This window comes from Eleutherodactylus coqui, chromosome 1 (genome assembly GCF_035609145.1).
Source record: "Eleutherodactylus coqui strain aEleCoq1 chromosome 1, aEleCoq1.hap1, whole genome shotgun sequence".
Lineage (NCBI taxonomy): Eukaryota > Metazoa > Chordata > Amphibia > Anura > Eleutherodactylidae > Eleutherodactylus > Eleutherodactylus coqui.
Window position 1 is genome coordinate 198,969,205 of NC_089837.1, and position 20,428 is coordinate 198,989,632.

Consider the following 20,428-nt stretch of genomic DNA (forward strand, 5'->3'; position numbering starts at 1 on the left):
AGGAAAGCACTAGATTTAAAAAAAAGAAAGAAAAGCGCGATGCATGCACGCCGTGCAGAAGAAAGAAGATATGGCTGTGATGGAGGAGACACACACAACGTCCGAACAGGTGAGTAAATGTCTTTTTTGCTTCATGTCTGCGGGCCTGGCATGAATCTACTGCGGGATTCCACACTCAGAATCCATGCGTGCCCGTAGACATGAGGCCTAAGCCAAAAGAAGATTCAGCCAGGGGAATGGACTCTAAATGAGAAATACTTTAAAATGGTTACCAACAAAAGGGGCCTTCCCCAGGTGGAGTTTTAGCGTCAAGGTAAAATGCCAAGGTCGCAACATTTTTTTTTTTTTCTCTTCCCTTCATCAGGAAGATCGACCGCTAGGAGTAGGTGTGCTTTCTCATCAATGGAAGATGCAAGTGGCTTATATGTTTTCCTTTTCCAGGGTCTGAGGAAGTTGTATAAAAGCATGACTACCATAATTCTGATAGTTCCTTTCTGGAAAAAACTGTGTTGGTTCCCCCTTCTGAATCTCTGGGCACTAGAGCCTCCTTTTTGATGATTCATCCGAATGCGCATTTCTTCTATAAAGGCCTGTTTCTATACCCAAATGTCGAAAGACTTCAATTATCAGCTTGGATCCTGGAGGGAAGATTTTGAGTAATAGGGGGTTTTCTGATAAAGTGAGTTACTCTCAAGAACAGTCATAAACTAGTATTTATAGAACAATTCATCAACTGGAGAGGTTCTGAATGCCATAATGTACAAAACCCAGACATTCCTACTCAGCGGTAGAACTTCTAGCACTATCTAGTTTCTATAGGGTCTCAGTATCAGAATTTATTTCCAGCTTTCTTAAGGCGTCTTATAGAATTATATGACCTAAAATTTCAAATGTACCAACATGGGATCATTAATATACTTTTAAACAGACTAACTTCTAAGCCTTTTGAACCTCTTACTTCAATTGACTTAAAACCTCTTTTGTGGAAGGTGGTCTTTGTAGTTGCAATAACAGCCTGCAGAGTGGACAGAAGGGGGGGGGGGGATTATTTTGCTTCTCCATGTGTTTTTGAATCCCTACAGGAGGGGGGTGGGGGGAGGCAATCTACATTGGTACGGTCTTGAAAACCAAATTAACAGTAAGGATAATTCCCCTTTCCAAGAACAGAACGATCGTTTCCTCAGGAATAGACCAATTTCACGCAAGTGTATTATGAGCCCATTTATGCCCTTAATATGCATGAGTGTCCCAGCCTGACCGTGGGTCTACTTACCTGACCTCAGGGCATCATAGGGATCTATGACCCACGGTTGGGCTAGGAGATCATGCGTCTTTCTGCAGTTTAACTGCAATACCTGTTAAATAAATACCTGATTTATCTTTTGCTATCATCAGCTATGCAAAGCTGTTTTCTTCTCTGTTCCCTATAATTTGCATGTATATAATGTACGCTGTATACTTTATACAGAATACATATAGCAATCAGTGTATAATTATTATAATGTTTTTCCAAAGGGAATAATTTGAAGTTACATTCCAACTATGATCTATGATTTTCACATGACTTGCTGGTGCTTCAGTCAATGTTTTTAGTCGTCACACTCCTTCTCTCATCAGTCATATGACTGGCCAGTCAGCGGTCTGCGTGTAGAGATGGCATTCATAAGGATCCTGACACAATTGAAGCTCTGTTCACACTGTTAGTTTCTTTCCGTTATTCTTCAGTTACGTTTTGGTGATCAGTATAAGGACTCCTGCCCATGGACAGATATTTGCTGTGGGCATCCGCAGCAAATAGCGCCCATAGCATGCTGTGGGAAATCAATTCTTCTGCACACTTGCGGAAACCAATTGTAGTTTCTGCAAATGGAGGAAAGATCACAGCAGTTTTTTTTTTTTGCGGATTCTGTGTGGGCTGCTTCTATTGAAGTCAATGGAATCCATCCGATCCGCAGCCCCTCCACAATCACATTGTGGAAAGGTCGCGGATTCTGCGTCATCACTAGGCGATGATGCGGGAAAGCAGTAGTTTTAAAAGGAAAAAAAAAATCTTGACTATGCATGTCTGCTCACTGTGCGCACCATCCGCAGCACAGAAGAAAAAGAAACCGAACAAGGTTGTGCGGACGCCGCTGCATGCAGAATCCGGCTTTGCAAGGGGCCTAAAATTCTCCCAGTATAGACTATATACTAGGGTTGCTGGAGACCCAAAAACTATTGTTTATTCCTCTGTTACAATTGCCATGTTTGTAACTGAGTTATTTACGAATATGTGCCTTTTTGCCAATCCAGACTATGGTTACATGCCCCCATTGTCAAATACAATGAATGTCTGTCTGTACACAACCCTTGAGTCATTTCTGCTCCATCTACGGGTACATCATCCGCAACTACGTCTCTGAACATGTGTCAGTTTTGTGGGTTGTTCTAACTTAAATAGAGGAATAAAGAGTGGGTCTTGGACAACCCCTTTTAACAGCATAGCATACTGCAGTATTGTATCCAGGAGAACCTGAATAAACCATTGGTAAGTCATTGGAAAGTAACTGAAGGAAAATTGAAATCCTGATGACAGTGTGAACAGTGCCCCATGAACTTACACAATACATCTAAAGGCAAAGGGGATAAAACCTGTTCAGAACTAAGGTCTCATCATGACAAGATCCTATATTTAAATAAAGCCATCCAAGTGAAAAGGGTGATCCATCGCCCGCCAGACCTTACTGTTTAATAATGGGTTCTGCTGAAGTGTCTGTGGGATTGACGGAATGTGTGACTAATACTGACCGAGCCGAATACATGGGATGGAAAGGATGTCACTTCCACAATCTCTCGGATATCAATAGAAGAATTTGTAGGAGAATAAGGCCGGCTGCACACTAACTGATATCTGCTGCGGAATCCGTGGTCAGCGTCTGCACGTAGAATCCGCAGCAAACGCCGTTCAAAATATGCTGTGGAAAATGGCTTTTTCATTCACACTTGTAGAAATGAATTGAGATTTCCTCGAACGGAGAAAAAAAATCACAGCATGTTCGTGTTTTTATTTTTTTTATTTTTTGTGGGTTCCGCGTCAATGGAAGCCGTCCAATCCACGGCCCATCCTCAATTAAAATTGCGGATAGACCATGAGTACCCGTGTCATCACCAGGCGATGACGTGGGAAAAACAAAGATTTGAAAAAAACAAACAAACTTATGCTGTGCATGAGAGATGGCGAGCCGCCACGGCCATTTACAGTACAGAAGAAAGTGGGTACGCAGGGTCGCACATGCTCCCACATGCAGAGTCTGACCCGGTCCTGTGCATCCGGCCTAAATAATAAGTTCCGTACCTATTTGTTGATCACAGGCTATCTTCTGTTTTGGTAGACATGATATGCAGTTTTACTGTCTGCCTTGTGATAGCACATGGTCTCATGTGATTTTAGTATTCATGTGCCAACATGAAGAGCATTTCCTGTTACATCTTTCCTTCAGATTAGTATTTTCAGGTCTGATGTAGCGTTATGTACTGAACTCAATGTCAGGAAAAAGCAAAATAGATTAATATCCAGAATTCTTCAAAGTTAGTTTATTCAGTCAAGCATTCATTTTGAAAAAAGTAAAGGACAGCAAAACTTTAGGTGCCAAATCGAAATTATATCCACATGGATGTGTCTTTAATCCTTTAGAGTCATAAGATAGCGACGTTTCGACTACATCACTGTGATGTCGCTATCTTATGATTCTGAAGGAATAAAGACACATCCATGTGGATGTATTTTCGATTTGGCACCTAAAGTTTTGCTGTTCTTTACTTTTTCTACGGTGGAACTTTTGGTGGAGTAGATCCTACCCCTGTCTGGATGTGCAAACTACACTGCTGCTCTGGGAATTTGCACATCCTATAAGGAGTGCTGCTGCGGAACAACATCATACAAGCGTCATTTTGGGCCTTTCAAGTTTTCATTTCTTTCAATTATCTCAAACATCACATGGTTGGTGGAGTAAATTTCTAAACTTGGAAGATATTGAAAGCATGGTATTTTTTTTTTCTTTCATTTAACCCTTTAAACTTGGGAAATTTTGACTTTCAGAATGTATTTCTTCTCTTTTTGCCTTGCTGAATTCTGAGATGTGTAACTTTTTAATTTCTATAATTTTTTTCCCCCTCAGTCCTCTGATCATCTTGTATTTAGCACTATTCACCAGTTTCCTTCTCCGAAGGCTGTATCTCTTATTTTCTCTGTATTTTCTCTCAGCTGGTGAGTAGCTGTCTTGAGGTCTCCCATACACTGCAGATGGAGTAACAGCGGACTCTGCTTACTTACTCTCCGTATTTCACACAAAGAAATGCCAGCATTATGGAAGTCCTTATGTAGCAATTTAGCTGTAATTCCCCCCCTCCCTCCCCTCCAAATCTGGTCGTATGCCACTAGGCTAAAGGGGTTGTGAAGGTCCCCACGTGAATTTTGGGGGCAGGGGCGTAAATATAACACATGGGGCTCCAAAACTCAAAATTGGCTTCAGCTTTTAGACCTCTAATTGATGTGGTCATCATGTAGTCAGATATAATCTCTAAACAGTGATGGTGATTACAGTGGAGTTACAGCTGACGTCTTCTGAGATTGATGTCTATTTTCAGCTTTCCTCTTTATCCTGGCCCAGACCTCCATGAAGACCACTTTCATCCACAACCTGTCTCTATGCACTCTCCCCATCCTGCCTGTGGCCCCTGAGCATTGCAGTGCACCCTCTGTGGCTTCCCCAAAGGTCCAGCCAGCAGCACAAGTCTCTTGGTAACTTACAATTCTGCTGGTCCGAACAATGCTGTCTCAGTCAGTGCTGATGCTGCCTCCTCTCCTTCTCTTCGGCAGTACTACACTGACAAAGCAGTGTCAAGTCCAGCAGAAGTGTAAGTCACACAGACTTGTTCTGCGCTTTCTGGCCAAACTCTTGTGGAGGGACCAGCCAGTGAGTTGTAGGATAGGGTACAGGGCCCCTCTGTCTAATGGGCCCCATAGCAGTGGCATAGTCTGCCTACATTGCCAGCATGCCACTGAGTGGAGGTCGTGCATGTATTCCGTCGCACCATTTTTTTTTCAGTGGGGGTGTCAGAGATTGCTCAGTGCTCCTACTTGGCATTTTCTGACACTTCTATTGAAAGGAATGGAGCAACAGCAGCATGCATGCGTAATCTCCCTTCATTCATGTAGGGACCTTCAAGTTCTCAGTATCCATTGGGAACCCAGCAGTCAGACCCCCCACAAATCAGTTATCTCCTATCCTGTTGATGGGGGATAGCCTTATAACTTGGCGTAACCTCTTTGATACAATATATACTGATATGTGTGAAATACTGTGATTTCAGTCTTCTATAAATGTGGACAAATTCTGTTTTCAAGAGTGTCTTAATAGTAGCCCATAATTACTTGGGTTTGCTCACTGAACCCTCAGGGGCGATTTTTATTAGGAGGGTTATTTTTTATTTTCATCCGTTCTGCTGGGGGCCACATTGCAGTTGTTTGTGACAAATTTATTAGTTCTGCATCCTAATAATAAATTGACTCCACATATAGACCTATTTAAAGATGCAACTACTTCTTGTGCTATCCATATATGAGATTGCATCAAATCTTACAACTTTAAAAAGTCACAATTCTTAGAAATGTGTAAAAACCTCACACCACATAAATAATCTCTTTCCTCTCCACTTTGAAAAAAAGTGAGAAGGGAAAACAGCAAAAAGTTGACATTTCTGAGTAAAATACCACTTAAGTAAACAACTAGCAACTTTGATAACTGAAAATCCAGTTGGTTTAAAATATAAAATAAATACAAAATGGAGCTTTGAAATGATCATTCCATTTATTGAGGATAAAGAATAATTCAAAACCCAAGTGAAAACATAATCAACCACATAAACCTAATAACTATCTGTACTACTATTGGCAGTATCAACTCCAAACGCTTCTTGAGACTCCTCATTAGCACAGAGAGGAATTTTAATCCCCTCATCTTTGCAGGATTGTTTAAACTCTGTTGTATTGAAGGGTTTTTCAACTTGAACTGCCTGTTTAAGCTTTAGCCACAGCATCTCATGGGATTCAAATCAAGACTTTGACTTGGACACTCTAAAACCTTATTTTTTTTCTTTTGAAACCTTTGTTTATGCATTTTGTGTGCTTTACGTCATTGGCCTGATGCATAACCCCAACGCTCTTACGTTTTCGGTCATCAACTGGTGGGCAGGTATTCTCCTTCAAGATTTTCTGATGGAGAACAGAATTCATAGTTCCATCAATTCTAACAATTCATCCAGGTGATGCAGAAGCAAAGCCCCAGTTTATCACAATAGTGTGTTTGATTGTTGATATGATGACATTCTTGTGAAATGTGGTGTTTGATTACTCTAGATACAACAGGACTCATGTCTTCCAAGAAAAGTCAATCTTTGACTCAACAGTCTACAGTATATTATTTCTAAAGTCTTGATGGTCAGCTAGGTGTTTTTTGACAAATTCAAGACAACAGCTTTGTTTGTTGACCGGCAGTGATTTGTACCTTGCAACTCTTCCATTGATGCCATTTTTGCTCAGTGTCCGACTTCTTGTGGAATCGTGTACATTGACCTTAACTGAGGAAAGTGAGCCCAGCAGTTATTTGAGATGTTTGTCTGTTTCCTGTGTGACCTCTTGGATGGGTCATTGATGTGCTCTTGGTGAAATTTCGGTAGGCCAGCCACTCCTGGGAAGGTTTCAAGTTTTCTCCATTTGTGGTAATTACTTCCACTGTGGTTCATTGGAGTCCCAGAGCTTTAGCTATGGCTTTGTAACCCTTTGTAGACTGGTGGGTTTCAATGGCTTTATTTAATGTCTGTATTGGAATCTCTTTGGAATGTGGCATCATGTACTCCTGTTTCACAATGTCCAAACAGTTCTGTTTATAGATGTGTGGGGACACAAGCTTAAATGCTTGTGTCTGAAACCCCTCCTAGCTAGAGCATCCAGTGACCATACGTACTGATAATGTTGGTAAGATAGTGCAACTATTGGCAGCCAAAGTTGAGTGGAGCTGTAGGCTGGGTTCACACAGGGCGGATTTGCTGCGGTTTTGCCGCGGTTTGCCGTTGCATATCCGCACTGCGGCAAAACCGCTGCGTTTGCAGTGCAATGCAGCACAAATGAGATTTGCCAAAAAGCTGTTCTCACAGGACCGATTTTTTCCGCACAGCCGCAGTGCGGAAATGCAGCTGCGGCGTGGTTTTAAAAGATGCAGCATGTTCATTCTTTGGTCTTTTCCGCAGAGCTTTTTTGTCCATAGACCGCACCAAATACGCGACAAAAAGTAAAGCGCTGTGGGGAAAAAAAACGCGTGCGGATTTTTCCGCACGAAAAGCCGCAGCAAAATCCGCAAGCCCAAATTAACCTTTGAAGCGGTTTTGCCGCAGAAGCAGTTCTTCTGCAGCAAAACCACAACAGAAAAACCGCGGCAAATCTGCCCTGTGTGAACCCAGCCTTAGGCCTCCCTCACACAGGGCGTTTGCAAAACGCTGCCTTTTCAGCTGCCTTTTCAGCCCAGCTGAAAACGCTGCCCATTAATTTCAATTGGAGACTCAGCTGAAAACGCCCAAGAATAGAACATGCAGAGCTTTCAAAGTGCAGTGTTTTTCAAAGCAGCGTTTTCAGCCCTGTGTGAGCGGCCCCATTGAAATGAATGGGAGCCTTGTACTGCGTTTAGAACAGGGCTGAAAACGCTGCTGAAAGCGCCCTGTGTGAGGGAGGCCTAAGACCCAAGTGGGGGATTAGATTTTACAGCATTCCATGATTAAGGTAATACAAAAGTTGGATAGATTTTTATGTTTCACTATCTTTAAAAAAAAAAAAATTACCTTTTTTCTTTTCTTTTTTTTTTTTAAACAAATATTGCTTTCAATTAACATATTCTGAGACCCATAACTTTATTTTTTTTGTCGATTTGGCTATATGAAAAATTAAATAGTAATATTTTAACAGTTGGGACTTTTGCAAATATGCCAATAGCAAATGCTTTTTTTATGTTTTTTTAATGGGTGAAATGGCAAACTTTTTTTTTTTTTTTAAACTATTTAATATTTATTTATTCTTTCCACAGTTAAAGGCTTAATAGCACTTTTAACATTTTTATTTAGTCCCCAAGGGCACTTGAGCTTGTTATCATTTGATCGCTTGTACTATATACTGCGATACTTCATCCTTGCTTGGGAGTTTTCAGTATAGGCTCCGGTCTGGTATGCTACCCCTTGGTGTCCCGCAGTTGTGGGGCGGGTGAAGGTGGGGTATGCGAGGGACACCCCTTTGCTGGCTGTCTTTAGACGTGTTGTCAGCTTTGAAAGCAGCATCTAAATATTTACCAGCCATGATTGGGGCTAGCTCTTATCGCGGCAGTTTCCGGCAGCAGTCAGATGTCTAAAACAGCTGACAGCTGCCGGGGATGGAGTGGTCTTGGCTACTGAGCCCTCTCCATACACCCTTCATGATTACATGACCTATATATACACTATGCAGTCCGGAAGGCATTAAAACTGTTGACTGATCATGTTTGGTCTATGAAGACGTATTTTAAAGCTCGATGATATCTTTATAGGTGTTAATACTAGATGTAGATTTGTTACTGCATCTTTTGTATTGTGTCTATGATGGGCCTCAGTTATCAAAACTGTCTAAAAGTAAAACTGATTGCTCATTTCTTGCCCACAGCAAGTTTCAGAAACAAACCGGAGCTGTGCCTGTTTGCCATGGGCAAGAAGGACAGCTTTACTTTTAGATACTGTAGTTTTGATAAATCTGCTCATTGTGTATACAGATCAATGTAAGCTGTTTTTTTCCCCCCCCTTTTGCCCGTCTACCTGTCTCAAGGAACGTAGATCATAATGCGCCGGGGATTAAAAGTCGAATTTCACACTGATGCAGCTGCTGAGGGCTGTAACTTCCTGCTCCTTGGCCCTTACACACACAGTAAAACTGCTGACAGAATCCCTTCAAGGGGTCTCCCACCACACCTCTCCATTATAGAATCCACCCTGATTTCCGATAAAGTTTTGCCAGGAGTGATCTGTCGCCGAGGACGCTCTCATAGCCTAAATGTCTGAACTTTTTAATCCTCCTCTACAGGTGAACTGCGTGATGTTGAATCATTCTTGAATCTGACTATTGAACGGGTTCATCACAGGATGTTCCACATCTTGATGTGTAATTGTTCTACTAAATGTGTGAAAGAAACGATTTACTGTAGTGATTGCTTGACGATGGTGACATAAAAACTTGCGCATGGTCCGCCTGCTGCAGTTCTGGACATTGATCTCCTAGTAAAAAATGTTGCCCTCCCTCCTGGAGCACCCCTTAACGACCTCCACAAGCCTGTCTACAGCTGAATGATTTACCAGGTGCCTCTTCGTTTTCCTCGTTACACCTTATAGCTTCTTCACCAATCCGTAAGACAAGATGACTATCTTAGAAGCTTTCTGTACCAAGGGCACTCTGGTGGTGCTAAATCCTTCTCCATCTGACTGAAGACACTTTACACGAAAGGGCAAGTGTCAAACCCCCTCCAAGCCAAGGGCATCCAGTGGAATTGAGGCTTTCTCTGGTTTCTGTGGGCATAATGTCACTCTACAGTCACCTGCTTGAAATCCTGGAGTTTCTTAATTGGGTGAAGTCCTCTAGACCAAACCTGTCTAATTGGTCTTTATGTAATCTGCTGGAAACTTTGCTGGGGCTATCCGTCCTTCCCTTGGGATCTTACTGTCCTTGTTGAGGATGGTCTCGCACATCGGATTAGAATGGCTGATTCCACGAGCGTTTGATCTGCAATTTAATATGTGGATCAATCAAATGCATTGGATTATACAGTTCTGCTCACATTAGCGTGTTGTAATTGCATAATCCGCTTGCGGAAAATGGAACGCAGCATGTTCTATTTTAATGTGGATATCCAAGACATAGAACACATTGTTCTCTATGATCGAAAATATTGCACGAAAAGCTGTACTGTGCATGTCCGCTTGTGTAGGCAGTTGTGTGCAGTACAATTAGGCGGCTGTATGCACGGTCACGGCCGGACCCACAGCTAGAATCCTCTGCGGGAGACTCTCAGCGGATCCTGCATACAGCCTGTGCGAGATTTCATCTCACTTAGGCCTCCTTCCCACGAACGGATTTCCGCCGCGTAATTCGCGGCGAAAATCCGCTGCGTTGCCCGCAGCTATTAGGTTCTATTGAACCTAATAGCACAATGCTCACGATGCGTAATTCCACCGCGGAATTACGCACCGCGATTTCTCCCGTCCTCACCCGCAGCATGCTCTATTTTCTGCGGGTGAGGACGGGCTGTACGCACTGACGGCTTCCATTGCAGTCAATGGAAGCCGTCCGTTCACGCTATCTCCCGCTGTAACCAGCGGGAGATAGCGTGAAAAAACGCTTTCCCGCCCACCGCCGCGCGTCATATGACGCCATATGACACGGCCGGCCGTGCACGTGACACGGGCGGTGACGCGGCGGCGGTGACGGGCGGTGACGCGGCGGCGGTGGGCGGGGAAGCGATTTCACGCTATCTCCCGCAGGTAAGTATAGGGGCTCTGGGGGGCGCCGTGACGGGCTTCGCAGCGGAATATTACGCGGCGGAGCCCGTCACGCTCGTGGGAAGGAGGCCTAAGGGTGTCTTGATTTTGGGCAGGCGAAAAACGCAGTAATAGGGCGAATGTGTGTGTCTGCTTTGTAAAGTGCATCATCGTGCCTTTTTTCACCCAAATCGAATGAATAATGGTTTCATATGGAAACATAGGTGCATAAAAAGGCAAAAAAAAGCCGAAAGATAGAACATGCCGCGATGTTTTGCTGTCACAGCAGAGAACACGTCACAGATGTAAATGAAACCATTGAAAGACATTGGTTTCATAAATCTGCTTTTTTACTCCCTCTCGCATAGAGCAAAAAACGCAGCATTTTAGCATCCGTTTGGAGGCACCCTTAGGCCTCATGCCCACAATCGGGAAGGATTCCTACATACAAGACTTAAAGGGTTAAGACTTGTAGAATCTGTCTCCAATACATAAAGTGCACCTTTAGAGGGTGCTGGTAGTCCAAAATGAGGTTTCATTCTACAGTTAAAGCAGCCCTGATTGGTGCTTATTACATGTATTATTTCCCAGAGGGCAATGCCTGACCTTTTGATATGAGAATAATTTAACTACAAGGGGCATGACTCCCATTTCATACCCCATCAATCAATGGTTATATTGTTCTGCCCACTGTTAAAAATAGGAATGGATTTGTTATTAAAAAAAACTCCGCAATTATGAAATTCCAAGGATACTAAGTAATCTTCCTCACAATAATTGATGTAATCAAATATAAGCAACTCAAAACTAGGTTCAAAAGCTAAGAAAAATAAGATGCAGAATACATTGTCACAAAAGGAAAATACACTATCAACGGTCCCCAGAAAGAGAAACTATAGACAACATGACTCCACCGGATCTCTCTCCTTGTGGCAGCCTGATTTTCAAGGTCTCACAAGCTACTACTGTGGCACAAGAGGTCTCCCTATTGCTAATGCCTCTGTTTGATAAAAGGTTGGCTCTCATACACACACCAGTTAATGCAGCATTGGCTCAGATTACAACCAACTCCAAAATAATTTCTGATTTGGTAAACAAAGTAGCCACTATTGATATAAATAAATGTTGCAGAATTAAAATGCAAGATTACACAATACCAAGAACAAGAGAGACCACTGTAGGACAAACTAGAGGCTCTAGAAAATGGCGATCGTAAAAACTATTTGCGTTTTATAGTTATCCCTGATACAGTGGGTGGAAATGATCTCCTCTCTTTGCTTACAACAGACCTTCCAATGACCCTTGGAATTGATATACCATTGGATACTCTGTGTGAAGAGAGCAAACAGAATAGGGCCACCAAGGCCCCAGGGAGCTGTATGTTAGAGGCCACGACCAGTTATCACTAAATAATTAAACTGGGCCATTAAAGAAAAGATCCTTCATGCATGTCGAAACCAAAGATTGCTAAAAGCCCAGAATGTCACAATTTAGATATTTTCAAAACTATTGAAAAACAAAATAACTTCTCAATGGTGGGCGACTATCTGCACAAGAATGACTCTTGCTTCCAGCTTTTATTTTTGGCAAAGCTTCGGGGGCTGGCTTTTGGCCGACATCTCCTTTTTGATAACCCAGAAGAAGCAAAGAGACCTTTCCATATTGGAAATCATAACCAACCTGGTTAAAAACATAGACGGGGAGTGTGTCCCAGTTTATACCTAATTGCCTTCTTACCCGTTTTCTTGAATTTTCTCCCCCCTTTTTCGTGATAATGAAGGCCTAAACACTGGCCCAAGTCGCAAATGTTCAGTTATTAGTTTTGTACATGGGATGATATATTCTGAAAAAGCTCATACTTATGTTTGCTTCTCTATTTTCAGGGAACCATAGTTGATGCGTGGGCCTCAAGATCTAGCACTTCTGTTGTCCACTGTTCCTGGTCACTCGCTGGGACGACTGGGAATAGACTTGACCATACTGAAACTGGTAATTCTATTTCACTAATATTATGTTCACATATTAAAATAGATCAGAGGTTGAATACACCACACCTGCGTTCGCGTGATAGCTTGGAATGTAGATTCAAACTTGATACAATATTTTTACAGGAGACTCATTGGAAAAGGTAGACCGGATCAACTTTAAAAGCTGCTTGGCTGGATTTCTGTCATTCAGCCATCTATTCTAGTAAAATTCGGGAGGTGGTTCTTCAGAAAAGGTCTGCAAGTCTTGTAGAAGATCAAATAGAAGATGACAGAGGCTGTTATTTGTTACTAAAAAATAGATTACATAACACAGTTAATACCTTGGTGAACTTATACACCCTTAATTCCCCATGTCACGATTTCTTTGCCAAACTGCTCGCTCTGTTGTCAGATCAGCACGATCAGATCAGAACCTCACAATTGAATAGCTCTCACTCTTAAAAAAAAAAAAAACATACCGGCCTCCTTACATGATGTCTTGCAACTTATGGAAACATTGATTTTATGCAACCCATGGAGGACACTTAACACATCAGTTAAAGAGTTTATCTATTACTCAGCATCACATGATAAATTCTCCAGAATTGACTTTTATAATATCTACACAGGTATTACTGATTGTGTATAGAATTTTCTAAAACTTTCTATCAATCTCTGATCATGCCCCCATAATGTTTACTGTCCTCACAGCTCTGTACTTCATTTAGGAAATTTACTGTATATACATAGGGTTTTCAAAATTATCTTAATACACACTATGCACATTTCATAGATGGTAACACGGTACATATATTGATGACATGCCGCGGCTATGGGCTACAGCAAAGACCGTAATGAGAGGGCATATATATATCCCTAAACTATTCAATTATATTAAAGGGGTTGTCCCGCGAAACAAAGTGGGGGTATACACTTCTGTATGGCCATATTAATGCACTTTGTAATGTACATTGTGCATTAATTATGAGCCATACAGAAGTTATTCACTTACCTGTTCCGTTGCTGGCGTCCTCGTCTCCATGGTGCCGTCTAATCTTCAGCGTCTAATCGCCCGATTAGACGCGCTTGCGCAGTCCGGTCTTCTTCTTTTCTGAATGGGGCCGCTCGTGCCGGAGAGCGGCTCCTCGTAGCTCCGCCCAGTCACGTGCCGATTCCAGCCAATCAGGAGGCTGGAATCGGCAATGGACCGCACAGAAGACCTGCGGTCCACCGAGCGTGAAGATCCCGGCGGCCATCTTCGCAAGGTAAGTAAGAAGTCACCGGAGCGCGGGGATTCAGGTAAGCACTATCCGGTTTTTTTTTTTTAACCCCTGCATCGGGTTTGTCACGCGCCGAACGGGGGGGCTATTGAAAAAAAAAAAAACCGTTTCGGCGCGGGACAACCCCTTTTACCGTAAAAGGATTTGCACTGAAAGCACTGTCCCTCTAACAAATGATGCAGGAGAAACCATAGAAGATGATGATGGGAAGGGGGGGGGGGGGTGAGACGAATCTACCAAATCGTTTTTTTGGCAAGTGTATTCACAAATGAAAAAGAAACGTCACATGAGATGTAGGGGAATAAAGCGAAACCCCTGCTAAATATTGCATACCTAACGCAGAAGGAAGTGCAGAGCCTGTTAAAGAGGATTAAAATCGATAAATCACCAGGCCCAGGTGGAATAGACCCAAGGGTTCGAAGGGAACTAAGTGACGTGATAGCTAGACCGCTGTTTCTTATATTTATGGGCACTATTGAGACTGGGGCTGTACCACTGGATTGGTGCATTGCCAATATGGTTCCACTATACACAAAAGGCTCTAAAAGAGAGCCTGCTAACTACAAGCCGGTAAGTCTCACTTCAATAATTGGAAAAATATTCGAGGGGTTTCTGAGAGATGCCATCCATCCTAAAACGCCTCAAGGAAAACAACGGCATAACTCCCCATCAGCATGGGTTCATGAGGGGTCGATCATGCCAGACCAATCTGATCAGCTTCTACGATGAAGTAAGTTCTAAGCTGGACCAGGGAGAGTCTATTGATCTCGTATATCTGGACTTCTCTAAAGCATTTGACACCGTGCCGCAATAATAGGTCGATGTATAAAATGAGAGCGCTTGGTCTGGTTGAAAACGTGTGTATCTGGGTAAAGAACTGGCTCAGAGATAGAAAGCAGAGGGAGGTAATAAATGGTTCGTACTCTGATTGGGCCACCGTTGCTAGAAGGGTGCCACAGGGTTCAGTATATTTATCAATAACCCCATAGAGGGACTGCACAGTAAAAGATCAATGTTTACAGATGCTACAAAATTAAACAAGACAATTAATACACCAGAGGATAATGTACGGCTGCAAGTGGATCTAGATAAACTGGGGGCTTGGGTAGTAAAATGGCAAATGAAGTTCAATATTGATAAATGTAAGGTTATGCACATGGGCAGCAAAAACGGATGTCACTATAGATGAGCGAGTATACTCGCAAAAGGCAATTGCTCGAGCGGGGGAGCGGTGAGTAGCGGCTGTCAGCAGGAGGGAGCAGGGGGGAGAGAGAGATCTCCCCTCCGTTCCGCCCCGCTCTCCCCCGCAGCTCCCCGCCCACCGCCGGCACCCGAACCTGCAGTCTCGAGCGGGGGAGATACTCGCTTAAGGCAATGCTCGCTCGAGCAATTGCCTTTAGCGAGTATACTCGCTCATCTCTAGATGTCACCAATATCACCTGGGGGTACTAGTGGACTGTAGACTTAACTGGAGTAATCCGTGCCAGTCAGCTGCTGCAAAAGCAAATAAAGTTTTGGGGTACATTAAAAGAGGTATAGGGGCGAAGGACAAGAACATAATTCTTTCCCTATATAAGGCACTTGTCAGGCCCCACATGGAATACTGTGTACAGTTCTGGACAGCGGTGCTCAGGAAAGATGTTGCACTGCTTGTGGGGGGGAGGGGGGTTCAAAGAAGGGCAACTGCATTAATAAACTCAATGGGAGGACTGGAATACCCAGAGTGGCATAATCAAAATTGTGATTATCAAAAAGATGGCTAATAGGCGATCAAATAACTATGTATAAATACATTAGGGGACAATACAAGGTTCCCTCCCATGATCTGTTTATACCCAGGACTGCGATGGTAACAAGAGGGCATCCTCTACGGTTAGAGAAAAGCAGGTTTCATCACCAACACAGAAGGGGGTTCTTTACTGTAAGAGCAGTGAGACTGTGGAACTTTCTGCCTGAGGACATGGTGATGGCAAAATCCATAGAGGAGTTTAAGAAGGGACTAAATGTCTTTCTAGAGCACCATGATATTACAGGATATAGACATTAGGTGACCAACGGGGTTGTTGATCTCAAACGTTGATCCAGGAATTACTCTGGCTGCCCTTATAGAATCAGGAAGGAAACTTTATCCACTGATTTTCCCCATATTAGCTAAACTGACTCTTTGGGGTTTCTTTTGCCTTTCTCTGGACCAACAAGGGGGATTGGGGTTGAAACAAGCTGAATTGGTTGGACATTGTCTACATTCAGCCTAACATACTGTGTTACTATGTAGATACTTATCTAATAACTAATAACATTGTGGATTATAATTGACCTGAAAAGGTTTAATTTAATGGATCTGTGTTTTTGTTTTTGCCACCCTATGTAACTATGTATTTAGGAGGTGTGCTTACTCCCGATATGTAAATGTGGAAGTAAAGCTTTCGATTTGCTTGATCCTGAAGATAAGCTGCTGCTAGAGGTGTCTGGCAGTGACTCATTGCCCTCTTTCTTTGAGAACACATGCCTTCTTAGCCAAGCTGGCTTACATTCCTTTTGCAATTCTTATTGCTTCTGCTCTCTGATAATAGTAGACTCCTGTTATCATATCCCTGTCATACAGCAGAGCAGGGGTGCACAAAATGCGGCCCACAATGCCATTCTGTGCAGTCCCAATCATTTGGACACAAAACATACGTATGCATGGCTGCTTATATGTAGTTTCCATGTCGGGGTGAAGAGGAGTGGCACATGCAGGGCAACAGGAATGGATCAGTACTAAGGGTGCCCTGTGTAGCCATGTCTGGGTCCCCTATATATTAGGAGAGTAAAGTCTTTTGAGTTATTTGGCACTCCAAAAATGAGTGTAAGAGTTAGACCGTCTGCACACGGCCGGGTCGGATTCTGCATGTGCGATCCCACAGTGGAATCCAACCCTGTGCCCAGCTGGCATCCACGCGTACCTGACACTTCTTTCTGTACTGCGGATGGTAACCAACAGTGCTGAGGCTCTTGTAATCACAGGACTATCAGCTAGCAAGTTCACTCTATAGTCACATGAACCTCTTGTAATGCTCTTGAACAATATTTTAAAGTTACCTTCTGTATTTCTCTCCACAGGGCTAAAGTAAGAAACTTCAGAAATTTAAGTCACGTCCTACTCTGCCTGTACGTAAGTGAATTACGTGTGCAGTCTGCAAGTTTAGAAACGTGGATGTTCACACCGATGTACAAGGTTTGATTATTTTATTGTTTTTTTTAGTATTGATGTTTTTTTTAAGAGAAAATGAATACTGTTGCTTTTGCGTTCTCATTAGTTTTAATGTAATTAAACTCTTATTCATTATGTTCTGATTGATGTAGGTGTCGGATTGTGATAATTGTATGATACCTCCTTATGACACATTCTGTTTGCTTAAGACTGAGCTCACCTGACCATATGGTAATACGCTGCATAAAAATCACAGCATTTTACTGGCATATGGAACTGCGTATTCCTGCATATTGTTGCATTTTTTACTCTTGTATGCCTGCTCAAGTACAGTTACGTGCACTGTCCAGCATTGGCTTCCCATTTTTTTTTCTTCAAATTTCCTTCTCATGTCTCCTAACAATATGTGCAAAAACGCCCCATATATGCAATGAAACTGCGTTTGGAACGCACCTGTAGAGTACAACATGCTGCATTCTTTTTTTTATTATTGTAACATACGCAAATGTGGGTGGAACGATGAAAATAATGTACTTTCATTGACTCCAATTACTGTGTATTATGTGCGCGTAATATGCAAAGCAAATATTTTGACATGAACCTGGTCTAATCCTCCATGTGTTACCTCAGCTGCATCAGGCTATATTTCTGCCACCACACTCACATGAAGCCTCTTATATTGGACATTGGATTGGTTATGGAACATCTCTCTAATTGGTTAGATGGGTATCTTCAACCAATAGTTAGAGGAACACTGGGCTACATAAGTAGACCCTACTGAAGTATTGAAAATGATGGACAGTGAGGTTTAGAAATCGGATTTCTTATGGTTTCCTTGTAAAATATCTGCTCTTTATACATTGATTCCTCATGATCAAATAACTCAAACACAACAGCACTTGTGTGTACCTTATCAAATAAGGGAGGCTCCTTTCGGTGTATGTTGCGAGCTCCCAAAAGGAGTCTGGAGACGTGAACCCTATAAAGTCCAACAAGAAATTATGTGTTGGAGCTGCAAAGCAGGGTACCCAAATACGTCAATGCATAGAATTAAAGGAATTTCATCTTTATTTAAGCCACACGGAATCTGCTTGATTCCTCATGAATGTGTGATCCTAGCTCTTTCGTTTCACCTATGCAAATATACAGCATATTCTTGAAAGAAATCAATTTGTAAGTAACTGAATTCTTAATTAAAAGCTGTGTGGAAACCTTTGTGCATGAAAAATTAGTACAAGCATTTCTTACTAAGTCTCTTTAGAAAAAATGATGAACTTATAATTATTTGGGGGGTTTTTGTACTGAGTTTTCCTTCTCATGCATTTAGAAAGCCTCATACTAAATTCACGTTTCTGGCTCTGGGGCTTCCCTGCACTGATCAACTGGTTTCTGAGCACAAGTTTGGCTCACCTTCTCGTCTTTCAGAGGCTGTGTAGCATAACCTCACCCACTCAATACTACACAGTAACTCTCCTCTACTTCAGAGTAGCTGCTAGTCTATTACCCCTTGCTGCTAATAGCAGAAAATTCACTCTGTGTGAATTGCAGCCCTCTGTAATAGTTTTCTCTGCTCTACTCTCTGTTCTTCTCCTCTCTACCACCATCCCCTGGCACTGTCAAGCAGCTAACTGTAATAGCTCAGTGGAAAGACAGTGAATTCACGTTCACAGCAGGGAAGCAAGCTTTTGGAGCAGTAAGTCAATTTACTCTGACAGAATTGCTAGGATTTCAATTCACCAGTCTGCAGTGCCTTGGACAAATACAGAAATCGAACAAAATCTGTAATGTAAAGCAATTGCAAATAGTTTTCATTTTCAAAAAGACATTGATTAAAATAAAAAAAGTGCAATAGTGTATATAGCCTTTAAAACTAATAAGTACTTATTGTAGTCACAGGCATGTCTTATGGAACACGTCACACAAGACCCCGGCCACCTCATTTTATGTGGCACAATGGGCCATGTAACAACCTAAGGGCTCCTTTCCACTAGCCTTTTTTTCTCTCTGCGTTTTTTTAAACACGATTGTCAATGGGACTTTCTAATGTTAAAAACGCAACGCAACGCAATGCACCAAAAATGCTATTGCATTGCGTTTTTAACATTAAAAAGTCCCATTGACAATCGCGTGAAAAAAAAAACGCAGTGATAAAAAAAGGCTAGTGGAAAGGCACCCTAACGGGCACTCCACTCGCCCAGCATGCAGCTGCTATCTGGCGGCTGCAGTGTGGTCTTACTGCTGACTCCCCCTGCCCCCCTGCTGTCTGTGTGTGCCATCCCCTATGCAACAGAGGGGAGAGGTCAGCAGTCAGACTGCAGTGCCTGCCACCAGACTGGAGCTGCAGGCTGGGGAAGTGGAATACCTGTAGAGATGCTGCTACAGTCCCGCTGGGACTACTATGGGAGTCACTGTTACTGCTGGAGCCATTATGGGGCCACCTATATAAGGGACACATACTACTAGGGCCACTGTGGGGATTGCAATTACTACTGAGACCACCAATATAGGAGACGCAAAACGTCCTCCTGTAGCACTGGTGTTTATTTGCAATGAAACTGTCTACTATTATTGAAATTTTGTAATGTATAACAGTATTGCATATGGTAGTATTATATGAAATTTAAAGTGATTAGTTTCTTTCCCCAGAGTCATCATGAATGCTTACTGCAATGACATCGCTAGAGAATTTTTGACTGATGTTAATAAACTGTGTAGTGCTGATGGGGAGATCAGAGATGATGAAGAGGAAGAAAATCACGTGACCGTGCTTGTGGAATACTTAATGAATGGGCGAGGACATTTGTTACTTACCACACTTAATAAAACTGTTGATCAGGTATGTTCCATGAGCTACATAAGACATTTGAGTGCTTTCTTTATTTTTTACGTTTTTTTAATCTTAAAGACTTGGCTATTTCAGCACCTTATTTGCGGAGTGTACGTCTGTAGTATATATCTGTTTTATTTCTTTGACATCTGGCTCGGATTGTGATATGCTCATATTTAGTCATATAGTGGCGTATGTTGCCCATAGTCTTTCATGCTTTTAAAAAAAAAAGTATACCGCGGTGTTTTTTTTTTTGTTTTTTTTTCCTGTCCACTATATGCTGTTGTAATAAATGTATACTCGCGTAGTATGCCAGCCCAAGAAAAGCAAGAAATACACCTTTGCAGTTTGGCGGGTGAATGGGACCATATAGTTTGATGTATACGCTGGGTGCCTATACTATATACACATATACCTAACATACACTGCAAGCGTAGTTTAAATACAACCATATTTTCAAATGTTTTTTTTTTTCTTCCTTGTTCCAACTATTAGATCTTTTACTTTATGCACTGATTTTATATTCCTAGCACTGGCATAACTATAGGGGATGCTGAGGATGCAGTTGCACCCGGGCCCC

The 20,428-nt window shown here is 42.4% G+C and overlaps 1 protein-coding gene across 1 annotated transcript in view; it reads left to right on the plus strand.

Annotated features, from left to right (window-relative positions):
• LYST (lysosomal trafficking regulator) overlaps nucleotides 1-20,428 on the plus strand; it is a 191,874-nt gene that overhangs the window by 14,536 nt on the left and 156,910 nt on the right. The window contains exons 2-4 of the mRNA XM_066605399.1: nucleotides 12,465-12,570; nucleotides 16,931-17,045; nucleotides 19,668-19,857. Of these exons, the coding sequence (XP_066461496.1) occupies nucleotides 19,675-19,857 (183 nt within the window). The 5' untranslated portion in view covers nucleotides 12,465-12,570; nucleotides 16,931-17,045; nucleotides 19,668-19,674. The remainder of the gene's footprint in view (nucleotides 1-12,464; nucleotides 12,571-16,930; nucleotides 17,046-19,667; nucleotides 19,858-20,428) is intronic.